The following is a 27,246-nucleotide window of genomic DNA, read 5'->3' as shown; positions in this document are numbered from 1 at the left end:
AAAACATAAAATAAATACCTGCTATAAACTCTTAACCCTAGCAAGGTTTTGAGGAATTCCCAACGGTATCTTAATTCTGTATCTACATATATGCATAGAAACCAACAGTACATGTACCTACATAGTAATAGAACAAAGCCTTGTCATTATTTAAGGTTAATGAAAAGCAATGTCATTCCTGTCATCCAAGATAAATTATGTTTTTCATTGCTATACACGAATGCTCTGAAATATAGTTAGCGTTTCACCACCTAGGCAAGAATAACCTCAGCCTCTTTCAATCTGGAACTCTCTAACCACCCATGGACTGTAAGATGTTGTGCACTTACCATCAATTTTCTGATTTTGCAGGGAATGAGGACTGAAAGCAAGACAGAGAGAGCCTCTTGTGCAGTGGTGGGTTACTTATAATTTCTTTACGGAGTTCATGCCTACTCCTAATTTAACTCAGCTGAGCCAAATCCATATTCATCTGCATCTAATAATATAACACAGCTCAAGGTTGCCAGCTCTAAATTAGTGCTTGCTTTTTAACTGGTCTTACTTGAATGGTAATAAGCTTCAAGGAGTGCTTAATCTTAGCTTTCATTCAGCTAACAGTGCACCACCATCATGTGAGCAGGCTGCTTGAGCTGCAGTTACTCTTGCTGTCCCTGTTGCTCAAAACAGGCAGTGTTGTGCAATATCATCAGCAGGCTCCTGAATATAGATGCATGTTTACTTACACACCAGGAAAGTGATTGCTAGTTTCTCAGTGTTTCATATCAAATTTATTTTATTTTTTTAGTAAATTCTGTGCTAATGGAATATAGATATAATAAAAGAAAATAATTCTACTGCCTCATCCTGAAAAAGTAACACACTGGTAATAGGTGCAACCACCCAGACAAGGTGCAGAGCACTCTGCCAGGCTATGCTCCTGAGACTGCTCCTATAGAAGACAAAAAATATCATTCCTTTGCTTTTCTTTCCATCCTTTCGTTTCTGAGGCCTAAAGGCAGGACCAGAAAAATACAGCTAATTAAACCTCTGATCTTTAACCATTGCGTGGCTGCTGTAGCCTTCACATCCAGTACCACATAGCAAAGCTGCTCCTGATAACCCGTTAGTATTGCTTAACAGTAGGCAGAGGGAATTGGTTTCAAAGCCTCTCTACTTAGTGCAGACCAAGACCTTTAAGTCTGCGTACTAAAGCTATTTTTGAAAAAAAAATATATGACAAAACAAAACACCGAAAGACCCCACCAACACAAACTCAACTGCAAAGTGAAATAGCGAAACCCTATGGGGAAACGGCAACAACCTTTGCAGCACATAGTTGGCTTTGCACGAGGATGTTTAACTTCTGGATTCAGTCAGTCATTTTGGACAATTCCATTCGACAAGCCCTTGGTAATTGGCCTCACTCTTATGAACACTATTAATATTTAATATCTAGCTACCACTTGAATCAATCTTTGTTCCCCTATATTTTTTTTCCAGTTCTTTCTTCATTTCTAATGTTTGATTATATATTTTAGCCAGAAATATTAGTGCTTTGTCCTTTGCTTTTTAAAAAGAAACTTATTAGGGGTTTCTTTTTGATTAAGAACACAATTCTGATCTCTGAATCACAACTCAGAATCAGAAAAAGTATTTAATGTTACTTATCAAGACTCTGTTAAATCCGAGATGGCACAGTGCGGGTTATAAAAGTAGGCTGGAGGAGCCAGGACCCTTGGGATCTTGCTTCTAGCTTTAAAGCTGGTGCTGTGGTCACGAGGAACAAAAAAATCACTCGCTACCCTAAGCTGTAATTTACTCATCTGGAAAAATGAGATAACTTCACTGATCTACCTCACAGGCACTATGTGAGCCTTCAATAATATTTGTGAAACTACTCAGTGATCTGGCAAGAAATACTGTAATGGAGCACAAATGTCAAAGACTGTTTTCAAATCAGGCAGGTTTGGGAGCCAGTGAGAAGTATGCATCAGATTGACATGGATGATGCTGTAGTTATTTCCACTATGATGCCTCTCTTATTGTTTCATCTCTTCTATGGCCTATTTCAAAGCCTATTTTGATGAGTCAAGCATTGCCTCATACCTTTTTTTTTTTCTCTCTCTAAAATTTTACGTGTCCTCCTCAGCCCTGCTCTGTTTTTTTCCTCAAAAACCACTCATGAATTGCCCTGTCAGGTAAGACAGTCAAGTGCTAAGTACTCTTAGAATATGGCATAAGGTTCACTGGACATCAGCCAACGCTGTCACAGCTGACAACCTTCGGCTGGGAAAGCAGTAGCAGTTTCCCTCACACCATCATTACCCGACTGTTCTGCACGTGTCCCGGTGTCACAGAGCCCAGCCAGGCTGCAGCACGCTCCGCCGGGCAAACAGAGGCCAGGCCACTGTGAGCAGAAATTTTGTTCATGAAGGTGACTACTGGCCATGAAATGTGAGTACCCAAATAACTGGTATTGTACACTGAGGGAAGAACCCCCTTTCAAAGCAGCTCAGTGGGGAGCTGGAAGAGTTAGGGTTATTCAGACACAGCCCTGACTGCAGGAGCTGGTGGGTTGGCCATCGGGCTCGGATCACTATCGTTATAAAAGACATAAAAATATGGACAACCAGGACTGCCTTCTCTCTCAATCTCTCTCTCTCTCTCCCTCCCTGCAGCATGCAGGAGAACTATCTTGATTTCTGCAGTTAAATACCATGCTTCTGCATTGAACTTAAGCCTCTTACATACACAAAAAGGTACTATTATATGATTAGGTGCTTTCCTTAAATATCCCTTTTTTCAAAAGGCATTGAGTACCTACTTACCTTAAGCATGTGGCTAAATCTTATTAAAGCCAGTGAGGTTAGGCAGCTGTATGCTTAAATGACTTAGTAACTTAGATTCTTCAATGAAAAAAATTAAGAACTTATTTATTCTGTTTCTTTATCTGTTTCTCTACACAAGCTACATGTGGTAAAAGAACAACTGCCCCATAAATAGAAACAGCAAAGGAACTAAAATACTTCTAAGATGGACAGATTGATTTAATCCTGTATTTGTTTAGAACTCTCTGATGCTCCCAGATGCTGCTCACTAGCAGACCTGTTCGAGGCAGGCCCACACGTGCTCTGCAGAACCAAGCACACAGTTACAGCGACGTGTCCGTCCACGGGCTCCTGCCAGAACACAGACCTAGTGGAAGATTCACCTCCTGGGCACAGCAGGCCAGCGTGCAGCGACAGAAATTATGGATATTTCTTGCATGTTTAAAATATATTGCAGGCTGAACCCTGTGGATTAAAACACATTTGGGAAAGCAAGCAACTCCCCATGATTTAGCTGCATGAACCATGATAGCTGTGAAGACAGCCTTACTCTTTCTCAGATTCACAGTGAGACCTTTTGGCTGCCCTGTCCCTTTCCTCGGCTTCCTGCAGGTCAGACTCTGCTGGCCCCGTACAGCTCCTGCCCCAGGCAGCAGGGCACGGCACCAGCACAGCACTCAGAAGGGCTCGGGCACGGCCCTTTCCATTTGGAAAACCATGTATTTATAAACAAACAAAAAACCTAGAATCAAAATTTCAAATTGGCCCTATTCCATAAGAGACATGAAAACTCTCCTATTCAGAATCAAAAGCAACTGTTGGAAACATGGAAAATAAAATTCAGACAACATGGAGATCTGTACACGTCCAGTGCCAGCCTGGCTTTGGAAGTGGGAAGCCTGACTGCAATTACAGCCTGCGCTGAGAAGTAAGCCTGAGGCGTCTGCCAAGGTGTGCACAGATGTAGCTTACGTCTTGCTTTCGGGGCCAGGGCTGGCATCTTCCTGCAGAACTGTGCACGCCTGTGTCCGTGGAACAGAGCAGGTCAGAGATCTCTGCTGCACTGTGTAAACATGCCCAAGACATCTGCATCTTTATCTTGACTCTAGAGAGCCAATTTGATGAAGAAACAACCAAAACAGCCCAAGAGCCAAAAACATTTGTAGGATTGGAGATGGTTTTTGGTCTTGTTATAGTAGTCACTGTTGCTCCAAGCATGATTTGCAGTATATTAACCCTTCTTTGCTAAGGGCAGCCAGATTTACTTACCTGGTGGGAATTTTATGTCAAGACCACTTTATTTCAGACCTCAGTAACTGTGTGTTTCTATGTGAACGTTTGCACTGTATTGGTTACTTATTTTGCATTAATATTCCCTACCCAGTTTAAGAGCTGTGGGACCAGAAGGATGGAGGAGGGGAAAATTGCCCAAACTTTAAAGGAGCCCGAGACTGTATTTATGTCAGCACATTCCCCCTGTGGCACAGCGAGCAATCTACTTCTGACTGCCATCTCCCGGTACCTACTGCAGGAACAAGCCATGCCTGTGAGATGTCAGGCATGCAGTACTGAAAATTTCCAAGGTGAGGAGAATGGCATGAGGATCTGTTACAAAGAGACCAGAGCAGGAGCTGAAGTTGCAGGAGGCTGCAGGGGCAGCAGGGACAGGCTGCGACCAGGCTGGCTGAAATCCATTTGCAGTGACACGTTTAAATTGCACTGAACAAAGTGGGAGCTCTTCCAGTTCTAGCCCAGAGATGGACCACAAGGGCACACATTTGTTCTCCCCTTGGCATAAGAAGATTAATATCGCTATTGCTTTTCCCCTGGTTTTAGTTCTACAGAAGTACAGAAAGGGCAAATCCAGCTTCTCTAGAGCAGCAGTAAGACTTTAGCAAACAGAGTTAACACAGAAAGGGAATAAAGGATCAAACTTTTAAGTTTTAAATACATTTGAAGCATGTTAGAAACACATAGGGAATTTTTATCCTACCTACAATAAGCCACAAACACAACCAACCTGAAACCTTCCTGAAAAAATTCTAGATGATTTCAGGGAACAAAATATAGACAAGTAGACCAGCAGGAGAACAATAAGGTCGGCAGACAAATCTGGAGAACTCAAGATGTAAAGGAATCATTTCCTGATTTCATAACAAAGACCAGAAACATCACATTTAATTTCAGGCCTCCTTGTTTCAATCAACTCCACTTTTCTTCCACACACCTCCCTTCCTCCAGGGGCTTTCCTGCTAGGAGGCTGCATCAACAGCTTGGGTTTAAGTTTGCATCAGGCTTGTTTTTATAGTAGTAAGCACACTTGGAAGCTACAGAGACACAGTATGTCTCTTGCTGAACTGCTTATCAGTCACAACAAACGATTTATAGTTGCATCTTTTTTTTTAATTACATCAGTAGGGACTCTAAATAGTGCAGGCTTAAAAAGGAGCGAAGAGTCTATTTGGCAAAAAACCTACTGGTGAGACAGGTAAGCTGAAAAATTACTACATCTCAATTTTTTGAAAACGTTTTAAATGACTTATTGAGACTTTAGCCTTCACTCTCAGAGCATTTGAAAGCTGCTGTGTTAAATTATCCACGTAAAACAGGATGTGCTGAATTAATATTATATTAGAACACAAGCTCCATTACTGATGGGGCTGGAAACCCTCAGGCTGATCCTTTTACTTGGTCCAAAACCTAATTCAGATTGCCCTGTAATTTAATTTGCCACATGGAGGCAATGAATAAAGTAAGCACTCCAAATTTGGACTAATGTGTTGTGAAGATCCTGGTATTTCCTCTCCCAGGAAAAACACACAGCAAAATGTAACAACACTGCAACAAAAAACTGCATCTGCTAATACTGACACCAATGCTACTGATGTGTTTTACACCTATTTAGGGAATCTTCCTGGGGTTTTCATTAGACCTAAAAACCACCTCACATGGATGAGCCAATGTATTTGGAATTGTAAGTGTATTCGGATCCCCAGATCCTGCAGAGGTCTTCTGCAAGGTCTATCAGCTGCAGATGGATTACTTTCCATGGCTCAATCCTCCTTTTTCCCACCATTGATCCAATTTTAGCTCAGCTCTTGCCAAGCCCAGTTGCCATTCTCACACCCCTGTCTACTAATGCCACTTCTGGAAAGAACCCTACTATTTTGCCTGTCTGCCTTGTTTGCTTGCTTTCCTTTCTTCCTTCCATTCCCTTTTTGATCCATTCACACACACACACACACACACTCTTGTAGCCTTACAGGGAAAACCCGGTCTTGGAGCGGACAGGAATAATGTCTATATAACCACTGGGAGGGGACTAGGAACCATGAGTGCTAGAAGATAGGCTTGAGATTCGAGCCTGTAGAGTACTGATGGCATTGACTTGGTACCAACACTCCTCTCTAGTTAAACAGATTCTTAAACATGACGACCTAAGCTAGCGTTCCGCTTTCGAACAAACCTTATTTTGCAGAAACCACAAGTGCAAAACTTATCCTAAGTATTCCTCCTGTAGAAAAGCCGAAGTTGAAGGCAGCGTTAATTATTTTGCTTTAAGAAATAGACATTTTCTCATTCTGTTCAATGAGATTTCAGTCTTGTTAGTCTATTAAATACTACTCACAGCTGCTCTCACACTGATTCTTTGAGAAGTGATACCGGAGGTGCTTTGCTGGCACCGTGGCAGCCACAGCAGTGTTTGCACACAAGGCAGGACTTCGCCCTTCTCACCTACACTTCAGCATGTGTGCATGGGGTAGAATGTGGATTGCTATTAGCCAATTTGCATATATCCCTCATTATCTCTTTTTCTAATTGTGGTAAATCCTCCTTAAATTAGCTTTAAAATGCCTGTGGCTTAAATATTTCCTGTTCCTGTTTTGTCTCATGGGACAACGATGTTTTTCCACCACCAGGAATTACTACTTAATAACCTGGCTATTTAGCCAAGATTAAAGTAAAGGCTTGTAGAAATCATGTGTACATTAATATTATTATAAACAGATCCCTTTCCAGAAATATCATGAAATTTGCAGAGGACCACTGTGTAAACAGCAGCAGAATCAGACGGGGTAATCTTTTATGGTGCTGCATGTAGGGAAGATGTCTTGGCTTGAATACACTTTGTGATTAAAAAAAAGGATTATAAGTCCAAGCAGCAGCAGTACCAAGCAATTAATGAAATTACTCATTTGGGAGAGTTCAGTGTACACGCTTAAATATGTTGAAAATTAGCCACATCCCCTTAAGGAGTCTACCTGGAACAAAAGTCAAATTTAAATCCTGAAGTTAATATAATAATGTGGAATAAATCTTGAGACTGGTGGACCGCAAGTTCCCTCAACTCCTTCTTTTAATATTTAAAGTTAGCATTCTATCTGGTGCACGTTTCTTTATCTCTTTATTACATTTAGTTTCATATATTATTCCTCCTAATATTGTTTCAAGTGTATTACATGTAAATATCATAATCACCCCAGGTGATGCAAGATAAAACAAAAGCAGGCTGCATGCAGCACAAAACCCAGCTCACAGCAGCCAGGCAGAGTTTTGTACTGCTGAAAGCAACAGCAGCCAATGTCACCAGCTGACAGATTTGCAGAGAAAGGTGGGAGGTTTTTTGGGTATCCTCAGCAAGAGCTGTTCTGCAGCAGCATTTTAACCAAGGAAATGCTTGAACAGCATCTGCAGTGGGAGAATGGAGAAAAATCCAGCCACTTATTTTTGCAGCAAATTCATGAATTGTCATTTGGAATTTGTGGCGCTTAGTGACCTTTTGAAACTGTTCCCCAAGCAGCTCCAGGAGGATTTAACAAGCAGATCTGGCTGGAGCTGTTCTGGTGCCAAAGAACTGTACTGTCATCGGAGCACTCCTTTTGCCTCTCAGGAATTAGGGGTTTCTGCTCATACATCCATGGAAATGCCCTGTGACAACCATACAAAATTCTCCCAAATATCCTTAAAGAAGGATACTTTTCTAAAAAAGGATGAAATTCTTTCTGTCCTTTACTTTTCCCATTTGGTTTATAATGTCCTAACTACAATAGACTGGCTGCTTTCCAGTGTTTCATTAAAATGAGTCTCTGCATTTCATTAAAATCTGTCAGACACAGTTTATTCCTTTTTCTTTCATCCTGCCTCTGGAGAGAGCTGTGTGAGACATGAAGTGCTCTGTTTTATTTTCATATGGTGCATGTGGTTTTGGTTTTTCTTTTTTTTATCCACAGCTCTGTATTCAGTGAGGGAAAGAGTAAGTCACAGGGGCTTGGTGGGTTTTGACATGGAAGGTGGCAAGCTCTGTGGTAAGTGACACATGGTACTTTACACATGGTACTTTGCTTTGCAGCCTCAGACCTGTAGCCAAAAAACCTCTGCTTCCTGCAGCAAAGAGTTAAAATTGCCCTGCAACAGAGAAGGATTTGTGTCAATGAGACAAATTCATTCAGGTGAAATTCTCAGGTCAAGGAGCTCAAGATATTCTGCAAGTCATAATCTTGTCTTGCAGCAGTAAAACTAGATATCCTTAAGCCTGTTAGAAAAAGCTGGTAGTACAGACCCAACATCATGAAGTTAAATAACACAGCAGTATGAAACTAGTTTCAGGTAGAGAACTGGATCCTGTCTAGAGTGACGTTCTTTGCTTAAATAGCGGGATTTTGTTTGTTATTTCAAATGTCATTGACAATGAGCTTTGTTTGGTTTGCCCATAAAAGAAATGGGAGTTAGAGGTAAGACAGAGAAATTTTTGCCTTGTATCTGATGCTCACCCATATGCCAAGATGTGAGCACCATTCCAAAACAGGTCAAGCAGCAGTTTTATTTCTTAAGAGCTTAATTTACAACTTCCCAAAGTTCATTTTTGACTTGCCTAATGCTGAGCATTGCTTTTATGCACCTGTGAATGTAGCATTGCCACTTGACAAAACTGACGAACATTTGACTGTAATCAAAAGCCAAAGATTGCTGTCACAGGCCAAGAGAACACGTGAATGGCATCCTCATTAAATGAGGAGGCTGCAACTTCGTTGGCTACACTGCAAGTTGTAACCCTGTGTTTAAGGAATACCACATCTTGACCAACGGGTGTAAAGCAAAGGGCCTTAGAAATGGGAAGTAAGGATGGAAGGAAATGAGTATAATTGAGTATTGAGCAAGACTAAATATATAAAAAAAGCAAGGCCAGGAAAGATTTCAACCTGCACACAAGCTGCAGTATGCTCCAGCATTGGCCAGGGAAGTCAGCAAGACAGCTCTATGTTGACTTTAAGGAAGCTATGTACCTCCTAAGGAAAGTCACATCAAGCTATGGTAGCTTTTATGATACCAAAAAGAGAGGGGGAGAGAGAGAGAGAGAGAGAGAGAGGGAAGGAAAAGGAAATGCCAAGCCATTATTGTTATCTATCTTTCATTGACTTATTTAGGTCTATGACAGGTCTGGGTAGTCTTTTTTCCCTAATCATCACCTCAAATCCCAAGAAAGCTAGAGAAATGAACAACTGGTGAAGGTGGTGGGTTTTGAACTAGAGACCGCTTCACTGTATAAACCAAGGTGAAATTATCTCGCAGTATTTCAGACTATGACCTTTTGAGTAGACAGACCCAATGATTTTCAGTCAATGTTCCCTCTGCTTGATTTAGAAGCCCATTCAGAAGGTAAAAAGGCCAGTTCATTGAGGCAACTCATTATTCCACTGTGCTGCTACATCCTGATAAATAACAAATCTGACCTTTGCTACAGAAATAGGTTGTTGTGGGCAGTAACAATTCACTTTGAGTGACGCCACAAATGCTAACTCTCCTGTAGACAAAGACAGCATGGGGGCAGAATGGGCAATCAATGGTCCACCCCAAACTGCTCACTGAAAACCCGTATGAGAAAATGTATGGTCTTCCCCTTTCCTGTTAGCCTCAGACCTGTTTATTGTCCTATGAACACCAATAAGCCCAGAAAACGAACCAAAGGTAACCTCATTTTTGTTCAATGAAGAAGGGCTAGTTGAAAATACAATTACAGTGAGCTCCTTAGACCTAGAAATGCACTGGCCATATTCTTGGTGCCAACGTTACAAATTGTGCTCCTGAAATTCTGGCTGATGATGGCGAGCACTTAACTATCAGAAGCTGTAACTATCTGGTAAGTTCAGCCCTGAAAAAGTTGCATTAATAAGTTGATGACAAATGCACTAATTATTGCAACATTCAGTGGTTCCCTTTTCAGAAAATTAATTTCAAACATAGAAATTGATTCTTGATTTTATTCATCACATCAATTTTATTCTAATGTAATCTGACTTGGTATAATGAGATGATATTTGTTCTCAGGACTTTTTTTTTCCAAAGTCAGGCAATTGAACCAAAGCTTGGATAATCCGTTTTGCAAAGTTTCATAGATGAAACAATAATATTATCCAATACCTATCACAGTCCAGAATATATAAGCTCACAAAAACATTTCTCTGTTTCTCATGCAGCTCTGTCTACTAAATCAATGTATTTCTATTCCCTGCCTTCCAAGTGAAAACAAATAAAAAAACGTGATGCAGCTATCCCTGGTGAAGTGTGGCCATACATCCACTCGCAACCTTCAAGAACCAACATGCCAGAGATAAGGCTCTCTAGTTGAAGCATGGACTGGCTACCATTATCCAAAGACTGCAGAAATGAAGCTGATGAGCTCTGCAGACTTCTTACCACTTTCTCTGAAAGCTTCTTCATTAGCAAATATTGGCATCACCTCAGCAGTTATCTAAAAACCTAATATAATGTCAGCAGTAAATTAAAGATTCTCCCTAGGAAAAAGATGTTTAGCATTTTGGAAATAATTATTGTTCTCCACTCTTTAAGGCTTATGTGCTTACTTGAAAATTTTCTGGCTAAAGCTTCAGATGATTTTTTCCAACGACACACATCAACAGTCTCTATCTTTTCATACCAGCTTAAGATCTGGTCAAATCATGTTCCTGGTCCAACATTTAGGCATTTTTATATTTTTAACTGAAAAATCCCTCATTTTCATGAACAGCTGAAATGCTGAAGTTTCATTTCCAGGAATTCATGCCTTGAAGTCTGGTTCTTGCTTGGGCCCTGCAATGGCTAATGAGGGTGGTACCTGCATTGCAGGGCTAGCTTGATAGGGAGCAAGTGGCATCAAGAACCCGAAGACTGAAACCCTAAAATTATTTTTAAAAAATCACATCTTTAATGGCCACAAGACCCAGGATTGTTGTCCTCCCTGGTACAGTGCTGCGATGCTCGATAACCACAGGCAATTAGGGTACCACTGCTGCCTTCTTATAGCACTGATAAAACGTTAACTTGGCTTTCTCCCCTAACAGCTTATTTCAGGGAAGTTCCTCCCACTAGACTCTGTTGTGAGCAATCCCTTTTAATCTGCTGACTTGGATACTTCTTTAAGGCCAGTCTCTTTGGAAAAAAAAAAAAAAAAAAAGAACAAGAAGAAGATGAGAAGGCAGCTATTTTCTGGAAATTTTAGCACTTAAAAGTTCACTTGCTCACAGCTCTAAGTTGCTATATGACTGGACCCACAGACGAATTTTTAGAAGACTAAGACTGATTTGGGAACGAAAATGCCATCAATGCCCCATGGGCCTCTGCCCCTAACGGCCACCCGAAAACCCAGCCCCACTGACTGCCCTGCTCCTCCAAGAAGGGCTCCCCAAGCTCCTCGATGGAGCAGGACATCCATCAGTTCTGCAGATTAATGCCTTAGCACTCTGCGAATCCACTACAAATGACTTTCAAAAATTAATGCCATCAGCAAGCAAGTCCAACAAGAAGCTGGCATATTTGCAACATTCCCTTCCATGTAATAAATTCCCTGCGAAGAGACGTGTTACTGCCTGGACTGACTTCGTTCAGCTTCAGAGAAGAAGCAATGGCTAAAACATGAAGGCTGACCCGAGTACTTGCATATGGCGCCTCCATCACTTGCAATGCTGAAGAATGACTGCAGCCCTGAGCTTACTGCCGGATTACAAGAGGAACGGGTTTTCCAAAAGATCCTTTGAAAAGGTGATACAGGATATTTCATAAGTTAACACCAATGGAAAACAGATTTATTCTTAGTGACAGGGTGCTTAGACCTGCTAAGAGGTTGCATAATCATTTGCTGCCTTCACTTAGTTGACATCAGAGGAACAGATACGCTAGAATGAATGATCTGAGGGGTAAAATATCAGACATGAAATAGCTCATCTCTCTAGCTAGAACCACACACGAAATCGTGCTTGGGTTCTATCTTGCCATTCCAAGTTATGCATGTTTCAAACCTCTTTTATTTACCCCATAGAGCTTGTCAAATCTTGGAACTTCTGTTTTGTAAACTATTTCTAAACAAGTTTGAACATATGTTGAAACAAAAACATGACAAAAACCCTAAAATGTCCTGGAAATAAAAGAAATTGGATATGAAAAACTGATATTTGGTTTATCATTTTATATTTTTGTCATCTTGCAGATTTTCACTTTGTTTTATGCCAAGCCAGTAGCAGTGATTCATTACATGAAATTGGAACATTATAGATTCAATTCAGAAACATTCATCTTGGTGACAGGAAAGGATCCTTTAGGTCACTGAGCCACTTCCCTGCAAATGTAGGAAATAGCATAAAACACACTGAAAACAGAAATATCCACAGGAGCTTGACTTCAGCTGTGTACCCTTGGCGTTACAACCCCCTGACCATCCCATAATAAACTAAAAGCTGTCAGAGCTAAAGAAAGGCTTCAAAGCTAATCTATGCTGTAAACCTACGCCATAAAACAGAGCTGAAAAGCGTTGACAGTGCGCTAGTGTCATGCCACTTTGTGTGGTTTCACACAACAAATATTCAGATCACAAACGCCTGATGAGCTCAAAGCTTGAACGTATGGACAAGACATTAGTGTCCATGTGCGCTGTCTTGTCTGCAGGGTCATTTAAAAAATAAACATCCCTGGCAGCCTTTTTCATCCAAGCTCCAGTGCCCTCAGTGCCCTCCCTGCTGTTGTATAATGCACTGTGAACTTGAAAATGTGGCTTCATGTCTATAGGAGTGACACTCGGGGCTGCGTGCATGTCCTCCGAAGCACATGGGAGCGAAAGGAGCTCCCTAAAAGTAACAGATGGCGACATTAGTTCCTATTCTCACAGCAGGCTGGGAGAAATAACTATAAGTTACCGAGTTGCGAGGGATTATAATATAAATAGCACTATTGAACCATTATTTTTATTCCTTTGATATTCTGCAAATGAATTGGCCATAGACATTTTACTGTGGTTGATTAGTGTCTTATTAACCCACATGGAAGAACCATAATGTCTCTCAGAGTGGGTATGGAATATCTAAAGGCAAGAGCTAGACAATACAAAATCGAACTGCTTTGAGGCTACACAAAAAGCCAAAGAAAAGCAGGTTTGTATTCCCGGAATCACAGAACCACACAATATTCCAAGTTGGAAGGGACCCACAAGGCTCATCAACTCCTGGGTCACTACAGAGGCTGTTGCAGGGGCATAACTGAATTGGAAAATGCCCCGAGGAATCCTAAGAAATGAGATGCTATAAAACCATTTGGGATCAGGAAAGAAACCGGTACATAAAACGTTTCAGAAAGTACCAACAAGTCAGTGAATTTGTAAATTTACCTCTTTTTCTAGAATAACTAATAAGAAGACAGAGAAAAAAAAAAGGAAGGAAAATACATTGCAAAACACGAAGGAGGAGGCGCAGTATCATACCTTTATGTTCTTTGGTTGGAAATACTGTTCAAGTTTGCACTTCAGCAGTACAGGAGAAGTCCTTGTACTAAACCCCATACCCAGCTGTACTTGTACAAGTCTTTTTCCTTAATGGTGTTCTTCTAACACTTTGGCAAGTGAATTAAAAAAAAATCAGAATTTGTGAAGTGAACAGAGGGAAGCACTGACCTTGGTCTACTGTCCCACTGATAATTTAACTGAATTATGTATCCAGCTCCGAAGACTCTTTGTATGCAGATGTCTAATAAAATGTAAAGGGAAGAATTATACCATATATAATAATATATACCATTTATAGTCAGCTTTCAGAGAAGTGTACATAAAGGCTAGTACAATTAAAATAAAGAGTAGACATGTTTGTGAATGATTCAGAGCCAAAATTCATCAAGGACTGTGATTTTGGAGGATGCTGTTTAACCACTCAGACTCTGGTGGGTAACTAGAATTTCTGGCTGGCCAGGAAAAAGAGCCAAGGCATTACCTGGCATCTTTGCAGACCCAGTTGCTCAGGGAAAAGAAGAGAAGAGAATCACGAAATCTTGCTTTTCAGGCAGATGCTGCAAACTGCACTGGTTTTCAACATTTGAGGCTGCTAGCCAAATGCATGCTTAAAAGTCCTTACAAATATACCTGTACTGCAGTCTTCTGGGTCTTAAGTTGTATTGCTTTCTATAAAACCCTGAGGAAAAACGCATTTGAAAGTGTCATATGATTATGAAACACGCATGTTTGATTAGAAGCGTAATTACATTGCATTTTGATATCTGTCGGCAGCAAATAGCATTCTCATAGGCCAGCTTTTAACGTATGCACTCTCAACCCTAAACCTCACACATTTCTCAACTGCCATTTGAAGGCAATAATGGAAATCCATGTTTTAATTTCCAATATTTTCAGTGCCTGTTCTCACAGCCGTTATATATGGCTGAATCCATCATCCTGTCTACAACTGAATCTCTAGAGGCATTTTACCTAACCCGTGCTGTTTTTTTCCTGCTCCTACATGGAACTGCTGTATTTTCATTTTCTATTACCAGGCTGCATATTAACTATAAGGACATAAGTTCATAAAAACCATTAACTCATTGGTGGAAAAATAGATGAAGAGAGTGCATCTAACTCCCTCATGTATTTTGACATTGCATTTATTAAATTGTATTATCATTTTAAGAGTGAGCAACCCATGCTCTGAACAACTGCAGGGAAGTAGAAAGCATGTGAACAAGAAAAACATAAAAATAGATGTTCAAATCTAACTGTTTAAAATTATGTCAGAAGCGAGTGTCAAAGCACAGAGCTTTATCCTGCACACAGAAGACATGGATGCTGAAATGCTGAGGGGCATCTTGCACCTGCTGCTTTGCTCCCCCCGACCCAACAACACACAGCAGCAGCCACCATGATGCCAGAGCGAGGGGTCCAGCACGAAGTCCTGGCCCTGCCAGGGGTGCAATGCTCCCTGCACCTGTGCACGTACCTGTCACTGCCTGAACCCTGGCACTGCTCTGTTTTTCATTTCCCTCGAAGAGTTGCTCTTGCAGTGGGTAAGCTATCGCTGTGCCTGGGTGGTAACAGCAGTACCTGCTGCTCAGGTTTCTCCCACTCACTGAAATACATTTAAAGCTTTCACATGGTGACTTTGCCCTGCACCTGCTGCTGCTCATCCTCCTTCTTATCCTGCTCAGAGCAGGCCAGGGCCATGGCTCCTCTACTTTGCTGAGCTACACAGAGGTGTTTCCAGCCCTCCATTTACATGGTTAGACTCGAGGCTGCAAAGGGCCACTGGGCACAAAATCTGCCTCACATTGCACTGAAATCAACAGGTCACACGGCAGCAAAATCACCACTTCAGCTATATTAATGTACAGAAGAAAAAATTCTCCTCATGCTGCCAGATGCACGAAAAACGCGGTTCTATTATTTTGCACAGCAGTTTGGTGGAGTGCATGCCTGCAATGAAAGGTGTAACAGGTCTACAAAGTGCAAGGGTTTCTACAGTCTCCCATCAGAAGCCCTGTACCCTGCTGACCTTGAGTGAGGTGGTGCTAGACAGCAAGGAGCTTTGGTGTTCATGCAGCATGCACGTAGCTGTAACCAGCAGCCTGTGAGGATGGCTTCGCCTTCAGGGAAGGGCAAGGGGCAGCTCCGGGCAGAGGCAGGCAGAGCACAAGCAGACAGAGGAACACAAGGCCATGGATGCTGCGGAGCATGAGGCTGCTCTGAGCGCAAACCCTGGTCACAGTTAAAAATGCTGTCATCTAGAAGAAAAGCATTTCTTAAAAAATCTGGTGAGGACCCACAATTAGGAAGGCCCAGGAGGATGGGTACAGGCAGAATGGAAGGCATTTAGCTGCATAAGCTCCAAGTGCTCACACAAAACACTAAGGGGTATATTAGCTCCGGAACAGCACTGCTTTATGCATCTATACACATTTTCAGAAGGGATCTGGCTCGCACAGAAACCAGAGCTCTTGCAACCGTCAATTTAGAAATGCCTTAAGAAATGTAAAACTGAAACCAAAGAGCTACTAACTGGGAGATTTTTTTTTAATGAAGAAATGAAACAGCGGAATCTGATGGAAGTTTTGATGTTTCCTCTCAAATCCCATGTTAGCATTAGCACTAAACAGATGTCCCATATTCCAAAGAAATGGCAGGTTTGGCACCTCTTCACGGTTAGCAAATTTAATTATGGCTTCAAATGCAATAATGGAGCAACCTTGCTTGGCTGTAATTGGATCTGCAATTGGCATAGGCTTTCCTTCCCTCACTGTGCCATATGGGGAACTGCAGAGCAAGGTGCTGCATATGTTCCTGCTGAATTACACCAGGTCAAATCAGGGTCAGATTAAAATATTACGGAAAGGAAGGGAGGAGCAATCAAAAATGAAGAGTGGGTGTTTTCCTGCAACTCCAGTTTCCCTGACCAAATTATTTGGGATCCAATTGGATGTGAGCTCCAATAAAACAGCTACTTTAATTAGGAGAGCTCCCAGTCTGTCTGAAATAACAGCATGTTCTGGGCAGAAGATCAGGAGAATCAGAGAGCTGGAGAGGCAGAAGAGCTGGCAGTGTCTGAATACAAGAGTCCTGAGATAGGCCTGAAGAAAGGAAAATAGCCCTTTAAATGTACCACAGATTCTGGGGGGAAAGCTTTCTCTTTTTCCCCCCTTCAGAGTCAATGACATTTCAGAAGATTTGGAACAGGGTGAGGACAAAACTTCCTGCCAACGTGCATTACGGATCTGCAGCAGCGCACTGATTAATGGGAATAAAAAGAAAAATAATGGCTATCTTGTTACCTGGTTACGTGAAACACCCACTTCAGGCAGGTCAGGTAGCAATACCTATGAGTGAGACTGCTCGACATTTTCCATTACCAGACTTTGTTTTCTGTTGTTCATGACTTTGCCAGGCTTAAACCATTTGGGCTAAAATGCCCCTTGCTGACTCTGTCTTAGCCTGAGTTTGCCTGCCGTGTTTCCACATGTGCACATTTAAACTTGATTGGGATGGCTGATTCTGTTCTGGAGGAAGAAAAAGCAACCCATAAAATAATGGCTTCAACAACTTTATAGCCCCAGAAAGTAAAAAATAACATTAAAATATTCATCGTGGCATCTCTCCTGCCAAAAGAGGAAAACTTGCTATGAGAAAGGTGGCTGCTACCAAGAAAATTATCTGCTGCTAATGCAATACTGCTTACCTCCAGCCAGTGTCAGCACCACACACCAGTAATGTTCTAACCCCATTTAATTTTAATTTAGTAATATTCTGACACACAAGCATTTTCTTTCTCCCGTTGAAACTAACGGGACTTTTCCATTAAGTTAATGGGGTCCCCAACCCTCTTGTTTGTATGTTGCTTTAGAATTGTGTCCCTCTGTGACATCTCTTAAGGCACCACGAATTATTACCCACTTATGCTATTTACTGTTTGAAAGCCTGGTTTTTAACCCTGACACTGATGAGAAGTTAATTATACTTATTTTCCTTTTTCAGTACTTTCTGCTTGATAATTTGAAATTATAATTATTACATATTTAGAATAAAACATGAAATTAGCCCTGAGAGCACTGAGACCAGCATCAACACAGCAGTCGAACCACAGCACACTGTGGCACACCGGAGTTATCTCTAGGAGTGGGCTGGTTGTCTCTGCAATTAAATAATGTTGCCATGGCATCGGGGAGGTCTGGGGAATAGCAGGGGAACACCAATTACAGAAAGCACAACTGGAAGGCCATGGAGGGTTAGTGTTGCACTGGAATTTGGTCTCTCCCTTAGAGACCAAAAAAGACATTTATAAATATTAATCATGGTTTGCAACACCTAGAAGTAAGGAAGAAGGCTGCACACTGCAGGGAGGAATACTGAAATAAGAGATGTTACTTTTCGTGGCAATTTCTGTCCAGGGTGGCACAGCAAGAGTCAAGGCACCGCAAACCTAATTCCCTCCCGCATTAAAAACCATCGGTGCTTTCCTTCTTATTTCTTTGTCACTCCTAAGGAAAGCAGGAACCTTCCTGGCACCCGGGGCCGGTCCATGCTGCAGCCCAGGTTGCTCCTGCTCAGACTCACCCCTTCAAGCCCAGCAGAGAAGACCCCAGAGGTGCCGTTAGCTGCCGTGGCCACCTCCACCCTTCTCCTTCCGTGCCAGCAGCACAAGAGCTCCGGCCGCTGGGTGCTTGCAGGGCACAGAGCTGGGTGCTCACCCTGCCGAGGGGCGCAGGTCCCTGCCGTTCTCTGCCAGGCAAGCACGGCTCAGCACATTTGCCTCCAAGTGCTCGATGAAGAAGACAGGAGCTGACACAGACAAGTAACTAGAACTATAACCCTTGGTAACTTCATGGAGTAACACCCAGTTCCTTCAAAAAGAGATCCCAAAGGGCTTTACAAGGAAGCAGGCCCCACTAGCCCCCTGAGGGAGGTGCAGGGATGAAGCAGATCCTCAGGGATGCACAGAGGTTGAAGGAGCACAACCAAGAGGAGTCAGATGCCAGAGCCCCCAGTCTCTACAACTTCATCTCTCTCAGGGAGCCCCCAGCAGCCCCTTCCCTCTTCTGTAATACCAGGGATTCCCCGGTATTGCTTTTGCTGGTGCCATGTGTGTGGAGGACGTTGGTGCCAACATCACTGGGGACGGCAGAACACCACTTTTACCTTGCTTTCCCCTTTCCCCAGCATGTCCCCAGTCGCATCCCACCACACGCTGAGGAGAACGACCAGCAGAGTGGGCTGCTCTTGTTACCTATTTTAAAGAGACTTCTTTGAGCATTTTAGACAGCAGCTGTCTGGAAGACTAACAGGAGGAGGAACGAATTCTTATGTCATAAGGGACCTGTCTTGGATTCATGCCCCCTTTTTTTCCCAGTTAATATCTTCAAAGAAAAGAATGGAAGAAATTCAAACATGAAACATTCTCAGTTCACTTCAGGAAAAAAAAAACAGCAACACAGAACAAAAAAATAAAACAAACAAATAATGAGACCCAAAAACTGCAGTTTTGAGCTGAAGCTCTATATAACTGTGCACATCTGAAAACACTTGCAGACAGCTCTGTAGTGAAATAAGCTGCACGTTAATATCGTCCTTGAAGCAGCACGAACAGAATGCTTAAAACTCAGTAAGAAGGAATAAGGGCAAAAGTCTGGATGATGTATTTCTTCATTACCATACCTGAATATATTATGCTAGGAAGTAATTCAATACTTTTGGAGAGAGAAGAAAGTCTACAGTGATGTCCTGGATGCCAGTCTAAATCCCTGTTGGTGCTTCCTCTGTTATTAATAGCTGAGTCCCTTACTTTGAAACTCCTTAAACCTGTAGCTTTCCACCTACGAAACCACGTGTGATATCATCTGGGTTACTTGTATATATAAAACTTTTCCTGAAGCCATTCTGGAATTTATTTCCAGCACAAGGTCACCTCATTTATACAGGGTGCATGGGGTGCTAAAAAGGGAGACAGACCGAAATGCATGCCCACAGCTGTGTCACCTGAAAGTACAAGGTGGAGGCCAACAGACAAGTGCCATGTTCACAGACTTGAAAGGTCTGCAGAAGGCAGCGTGTAGGACTCGGGCTGACCCACGGGCACATAAAAGTAACTATTTTAAAGCCTGTTTCTTCCTGAAGAAACATTCCATACCTGAAAGCTATCACTGATGCCAAGGTTGCTATGGTAAGTAGTTTTCATTTCTTTGATTGAACAGAAGAATAAGTATCCACAAAAACTAACTAGGGTGTGACTATTGGGCACCATAAAGGTATGCCCTGGCCTTTTTAATGTAACATTTCAAGAACAAAGAACTTTATGTGATACAACATAAAGCTGACAACAGCAGCTTTATACTTGCACGCTTCTCAGCACACACACAGCAAATTGGCTATTTGCTCAGAGAGAAGGGAGTTTATCCATCTCTCTGCAACCCAGCTGGGCAGGCAGTCTGCTCCCTGCAGCCACCGCCGCTGAGTACACATCAGGCTGTTTCACTGCACGACCTGTGCAGTTCCTTGGCCTCCACAATACAGCTGCTGTATAAGCAGATAAAGGACAGGGTGTGGACTGCTCCTAGTTAAATTACTTAAAAATAATGATGGTAAGAGTCAGTGCCTGTATAATTTGTCTCTTGATTCCACAGTAGTTCAGCACATCATCATAACCATCCCCAAAGTCTCCTGCAGCTACAATGATTACAGAAACATTCTCCTCTGACGAATTTTATGCTACAGTTTAGCAACAGCAATGCGGCAAAGGAATTTCATGCCAGGTCCTGGACCCTTCAGTCCCTTGGTGGGACTCCCAAAGGGACATAAACGTAGCCTACCATTTCTTGGAGGATAAGGGGGGATTCTATATACTTCATCCTGCTGACAGAATGGGTCTTGCTCTTTGTATCAGATTCAGCTGGAAGAAACTGCAAAGCAAAGTCTGCTACTCCAGAGTAAGAAGAGAGCCAGTATTTGAATTAAACACAAGCACTGGGACATGCGTTATTTTGGCATTCCACTTAACCCACAAGAAATGTTCAGACATAGCTTTCTCATATGTCGCACTCTCATTCTACTCATGACCAACTGCAGACCCCATATGGCATGGTAAGCTATAAAACGGAACAGTTGGGCATAGATCACAATGAATTCACATACCCTCTTCTATACAACACTTCTAAGTATTACATTTATGTATTAAATATTAAGTATTACATTTACCTTGAGTTCAGTCAAGTCCCATGTACAAATCTGAACGCAATGCACAGCATAAAGGATTTATTGTGTGATAATAGACGCAGTGTTAGCACAATTAGATTTTATATTGGTTGTCCGTATGTAGAATATAAAAGAACCTGCTTTAAAATTGTAGCAATTCCTAAGAAACCTATTTGCTGCAAAACAAAAATTAAGACTTTGTTAAAAAGACCAAAGCTTCACTTTCAGTTTCTGGATATAAAAACGTGCTCTTTCTGCAATAGCACAGTATATAGCGTGCTTATGTATTCAGCAATAGGCGGAATGTTCCAGCAGTGGAGGTAACACAAACAGGATAGATACAACTCAGATAAGTAGCAAGAAATGTCTCTGCTTCTTCAAGAAGATACCTTGCTAGATTTTCCCTGCACAGCTCTGCACCTGAGTCTGCAGTGATCTAACAGATATTACAGGAGCTCCTCATCAGATAATCTCAGCTAAATCTAGGACCTATCTCCACTGGTAAAAAATACTGTTATAATATGTTCACATTATACAGTGCAGCAATTATAGTTTCAAAGTTCATTATATTCAATATCTCAACAGATTATTTATTGTGTTGTCTCAGTACCTCTGACAGCCTGGGCTGGAGTCACATAATCAGCATCTCTCAGCCTGCAGCAGGGCAGGAACCAAGAGCAAGATGTTGTCTTTACCCTCATCCTGTAAGCAACAGGTAATTCCAGAAACACGAGACAGATGAAGCTCCGAGTCATTGAATTTATTTCCCTGCTCTTATGGGAACACTGACTGCACAATTCCTGTATTTAAACCCTTGAGTGCTCCTGCCCCTTCTCAAACCCCAGGGACACAGGTTCCCAGGGAGCTCCTGTAAATGAGATGGCTCCAGCCCACTGCCCCCGGCTGTCCTGTCAGTCCAACCCTTTGCCCTGTTTTACTGCTTGACAACAGGGAGCACAAACACTTGCGCTACAAACTTCAATCTTTGCTAAAATTGAAGCTATATTTGGCTTTTACAACTCCGGCTGATATGCTGCTTATTCCATTAACAGCCATTAGGGTCCTGCAACTGCAAAAGGAAATCATTTTTTTCCTCCATCTGGCACAGTGAGCTGGGGAGCTCGGTCTGAGAAATCACCTGGAGGACAGACCTCGACTTGCAACTTCCAAAGGTAATTTGGACTCCATAGCAAATGCAGTAAAATAAAAAATTTTTCTTTGTATTGTAGCAGTATCCCATTTGTATGAGCAGGTCTTACAAAATGAAAAAATGAGGATTTATTCTCATTTCAGTAGGAAAATTCCCTCTCATCAGTCTTCTCTAACACTGTATCAGACTTTCTGGAGGTAAAGCTGGGCTAACAGCACCTGGTGAAAGTCCTTAAGAAGAAAAAAAAAAGTTCCGGTGGCTTTTTGATTAAATTCTTATAGACGGAAATGAAAAATAATACAGTTCCCTGATGCCTAGATATTGCAGTCATGGCTGTACTGGTTATTAGGAGAATATTCACGTTAGAAATATTTCTGCAGGTCTACTCTATTCAACTTGTTTTACCTCTCGACGCCTCCTCCCAGATGTGAGAGAACCAGCCTAGATTATTCAAGGATCTTGGTTTAAAAAAATGGGAGCTTACAGAGTTTTAGTTAGCAAGCTAGCTCATCAATTCAGTATTTTAGCTGGCAGCCCCTGCCAGAAAGCAACCACCCCATTAAATCACACCGGGCAAGAAACTGTCATTTTGGTGAATCATGAGAGTTACTAATTCTATTATAATGTGTGCGTGTGTGAGAAAGGTAATTCAGTGGGAGTTTTAGTTTCATCTTTATGGCGTCCTTCAGAAGATTATGATCCTTGCTGCTTTTCCCTGTTGTCCGCCCAATTTCCAAAGCAGCTGTTAGAAGTTTCACCAGCAGCAGTTAATAAAGACAAGCAAAGTATAAACCTTTGCAAAACTCATTCCTGTTTTTGCTGCTCCCCTGATTTCTGACATTAGCATTTACCCATCACGTAAAACTGATGCTCAGGGAACACACAAGCTCCTCCACCTTCCTCACCGAGCACGCATTTACCAACAGGATGCAACACACAGGTCCTGGGGCTGTCCCAGGGCTCGCCTCCACTTCAGCAGCTCTGGGCCACACTCTGTGGTCTTGTACGGGGATGCTCATGTTTGGAGGTAGCTGGGGAAAACCAGCTGGGAACCCAAGAAGGGCCTGCACTCGTGCACGTGTTTGTGCTTGAGTTAGCACACAGCCAGGAGGTAAGCTCTTGTTTACATATATACTCTAGTATTTACAGAGGAAGTTAGTCAGGACTTTGCTTCATATATTTTGGAGGCCTTCTCAAAGTTAGAAGCTATTTTTAGCCTAACAGCATACGATGTCAACACCTCTCCCCAACAATTAGAGGACAAGTATTCTTATTAACCATGAACTGGAACTCTCACAGTCCAGTGGATAAAAATAATTCAAACAGCCCAACCTTAAAACAAATTAATGAGCAAACAGCCCTATCTCAACACTGCACATGGAGCTAAGTTTTGTGGTAAACTCTGGTAGCAAATATTTATTTTTGCACTTAGTTGTTATACGATGAGACTTGTGGTGGTCACTTCTATTTGACCTTAATGGATGTGATACAAATGTATATGAAAGATCCAAAAAAATGTTGCCATCTCACCGCTTTACATAAAATATATAAATCTCCAAGATCAAATACATTAACACTTTTAAGGAGATACTAAATGTATGCAGATTTGATATATTAATCCACCTGAAACAGTATGAAGTACACAAATCAGTATTAGCACATTCTATGGGAAACTGCACAAGTCCAAATTGTTGGTAATTTCAGGTCCATAATTTGAAAGTACATGATTTAATTCAGAGTAAAGGAAGAGATAAAAAGGAAATTTGTTCTTTCCTCCACTAATGAAATAGTACCTCAAGGTGCAATAAAGAAAAAACTTGGCTACCATCTTACTGCGGTCTGTGTTTGGGAATGGCATACACTGTTCTCGATTCATAAAATCTTGCATATGTTTATGTACTAAAGAAGAAGTTGACGCCAGGTTTTGTCACCAGTATCTGAGAGACAAGTTTATCCATTTTTGCATTAGCAGATGTAAATTGCTGGAGGCAACTATTAAGCACAAGTAACCATGTGTTGTCTTTTAAACACTGCCACTGCTTCAACAAACCAATGGCATGATTATAAATATGGGGCATTTTGTGAATTATCTTAATTCATTTTCAAAGTACTGCTCACATATATCTTGTCTTACTTCCTACATGGCCCTCTGGACAGCCCAGTTTAAACAGTGAGGAAGGGAGCTTGTTCTCTTGTACATCTCGCTGTGTATTGCTGTTAACTCCCCCTCACCTTCGTTTGTGAGACACTTAACTACCTGCTTATTTCCCCCCATAACAAACCAGAAGATAAGCAGAATAACCTGGGACTGAGCTACAAGGAGATTAAGGACATGTCTGCACTGTGCAATGGAGCACGGTGAAAACAGCTTTAGGGAATATGTATTTGTGTCTAATAGCTGCCACAAGCAGTTTTGCTCACTGCACAATACTACATCAAGGCACTATTCAGGTCCAAAACCAGGGCTAATTAGCACTGTTACCCTCGTGTGGCTATCTTGCTGCTGTTTTTGGAGCTGGCTTGTGCAGAATTACTTGCTCAAGGTCACACCAGAAATCAATGGCTACAACAAGAAAAGAGCCCAGACGTCTTTAATGTCAGACCTGGCTCAAAGTCACTGGGCTCCCTCATTCCCAAGCACAATAACCTCCTTTTTCCAGTACACAGGAGGTATTGGAGAAGCTGCACAACTCATCACATGTAGACAAAGTGCTGCAGACACAAAACCAAATCACAAGAACAGGACTTCACTGACAGCCTGGTCTGGTCCAGGACAACAGAAAATCTGCCCCTTTGACTCTACTGCCTTGCTGGACCTACACAAATTATTCCAAATTAAGCAGACAAGAATTCACACAGCCCTGAAGGGTAAATGAAGTTTATAATTGGCTGCAAACTGCCACACAGCTGCTCACGTGGGAACACTGGAAGGCAGCCCCTGCTCTGGACGGCACAGCGACAAACACGGAGTTTCTCCGGTCACTGCTGAGTCTATGCTGGAGCCCCTCCACACTCGCACTTCTGTGGCTGGCAGCAGAATCTGACTCTTAATACGTGAAATAGTGACACTTCATGCCTAGGAGGAGGAATTCAGTTATCTACAGCAACTAAAATAACACTGTGCAGCTTGTCATACCCAGTCCAATTTGTTCCACAGTTTTTCAGAGACACCAGGGAAATACTCAGCTCTCCAGTTCAGCAAGCTTCATCTACAGTACGTATTGGTTCCTAAGGAGTTGCTACAGTAGAGAAGAAAAAGGAAAAAACAAGGAGGCTTAAAACAAAACTACAGGCTCTTCACCTTGACTCCACCAACTTCTAATACTGAATTTAAATCTAAAGTCATTTTCTTTCTGAGACAATTGCCAGTCTCTTCTGTTTTATTCAACTACTTTCTTTGGTACAATTCTGTACTGATTTATGCTTCCCTTTGACTTCACTTGTTTAGGTGAAAGTGATGGGAAAAATGGCTCTAAATTTCCTTGCTTTAAGCATTTTTTCAATCCATAGACAACACAGGCAGACTGGGTTATGTTTTGACTTTGTAAGTTGTCATTTTTTTCCTCCAAAATCACAGTATTTGAAACCATTATGCTTTTTCCATGCACAAACAAAATTCATATCCTTTCAGCTTAAATTATTTTTAGATGCTGAGATGTAGAAGTAAGCACAATGACAAAGCACAGTGTGTTTCTCTCAATACATTTGGAGCAAAACCAAGATGGAGCTGTTTTCAGCACGCAGCAGACTCCCAGAAAATTGCCCTCACAGTACGTGGCAGATGTAATAAATTTCCATGCCTCCAGCCAGAACATCCAAGCTCTGGTTTCCCCCAACCTGCAGAGAAAGAGGGAGTTTGGATAAAAGATTCTTTTTGGGGCTGTTTTTCTTGAATTCATTACCACTGACAGAAAAAGAATTTCTCCTGATTTTGTAAAAACTCCTTGTGGGATGTTTCTTTGGCAGCTGCTGGAATAAGGAGGAGGTGGGGGTAACTACCCTGGTTCCCCACAAACAGCCTCAGAGCCCTCGGGAGCAGCACTAGGACTTTCTGCAGACTCTAATGGAGACGACAGAGGGCTTCCAAGGGAGACTGCAACAGTGAGAACAAACTGGATGAGCAGTCAGGAAGAAACGAGCAAAGGAGCCGTCTAATTTTTATTTTGGGTATTTTGTTTCATAAATCTTCAGACAAGCCAACAACTTTTCGATTTCAGAAATCAAATCTCAATGTGATTCTCTTGCCAGTAACAAAACAAAAGATGTTACATGTCTGCCCACAGAGCCTATTACATGGCCCCCAGTTATGCTGAGTCTACTTGGTACCGATACTCAGAAAAGAAAAATTAGAGCACAGAAGAAATATTTTTGATGATGTGCAAGCCCCAGAAGGAGCTAGACCACACTAAGCTCTTTTGGTGCTAAGGAGAAACAGCTATTACTGTGGGTACTTACAAACAGAAGAAAGAGCTCCTTCAGTTGGGAAGAATTCAACAGCTGCTTCCCTGAAGGGTCTTAACTTTTAAAAATCATGTCAAGGAGAAGTCGATGAACACACTCATTAGAACAGAAAGTCAGAAGTTAAGGCCCTGCTGAGGGCAGTCCTGCCCCAGGGAGCTTAAAGACAGGCCCGAGTTCAGGCCTGCGGACTCAGGCCACAGAAATGCGGTGAGGCCTACAGAGAGCCAGGGCCTGGTCCTGTGCCTGGACACCTCTCACGCCTTAAGTCATCTTAAAAAATACATAAAAATTGAGTACTTGCTGATTTGACTGCACATATGGGTCTGGGGAACTCGCACTGTCCTTGACTGGAAATCTGGGGTGAGGGTCTTTCCCTTGCGTCAGTCACTCTACTTGCAGCCGTCTTTCCTTTACTAATAAAAAGCTGCCTGTACTGTTTCTTAAAACGCTGATCCTGTCAAAAGTATTTCAAATTTGTAACACTTGGTTTGTTCATGGTTATTTTAACTGGGTGAAAACCTGTGGAAAAAGCAACCCTGAAACAAAGCTTTCCAGGCTGTCGCAGAGCCCGGTGCTGGATTACAGCCTGCCAGCTCCTGCAGCAACCGTCCCCCGCCTGGGGTGGGCTCCTCAAGCAACCTGCGTTAGCAGGTAGCAAATGTCCTCCAAATGTGCCACCTGGCACAACTGCTCAGTGCCTCCTAATCCGCCTGGAAGAGCATTTTCCAGTCAACTCCTATCTTCCTCAGAACATTCTCCATATGTTTGTAAATGAAGTCGAATACAAATTTGGTTTGACATCTCCTGCAAGAATCCTTTATCATCAAAATTTGGCAGTGGAAAAAGAC

The 27,246-nt window shown here is 42.1% G+C and overlaps 1 protein-coding gene across 5 annotated transcripts in view; it reads right to left on the bottom strand.

Moving 5' to 3' along the window:
* TOM1L1 (target of myb1 like 1 membrane trafficking protein) overlaps positions 1 to 27,246 on the bottom strand; it is a 229,915-nt gene that overhangs the window by 33,197 nt on the left and 169,472 nt on the right. Inside the window, exon 1 of one of the 5 annotated variants that reach the window (XM_040577768.1) lies at positions 330 to 347. The exons of the other annotated variants lie outside the window; for them this stretch is intronic. Within the exon in view, the coding sequence (XP_040433702.1) occupies positions 330 to 332 (3 nt within the window). The 5' untranslated portion in view covers positions 333 to 347. Of the gene's footprint in view, positions 1 to 329; positions 348 to 27,246 lie in introns of those variants that run through there. 5 annotated transcript variants of the gene reach the window in all.

The sequence above is a fragment of the Cygnus olor genome, chromosome 18 (genome assembly GCF_009769625.2).
Source record: "Cygnus olor isolate bCygOlo1 chromosome 18, bCygOlo1.pri.v2, whole genome shotgun sequence".
Lineage (NCBI taxonomy): Eukaryota > Metazoa > Chordata > Aves > Anseriformes > Anatidae > Cygnus > Cygnus olor.
Note: the sequence above shows the minus strand (reverse complement) of the source record. Positions and strands in the feature narration are given on the sequence as shown.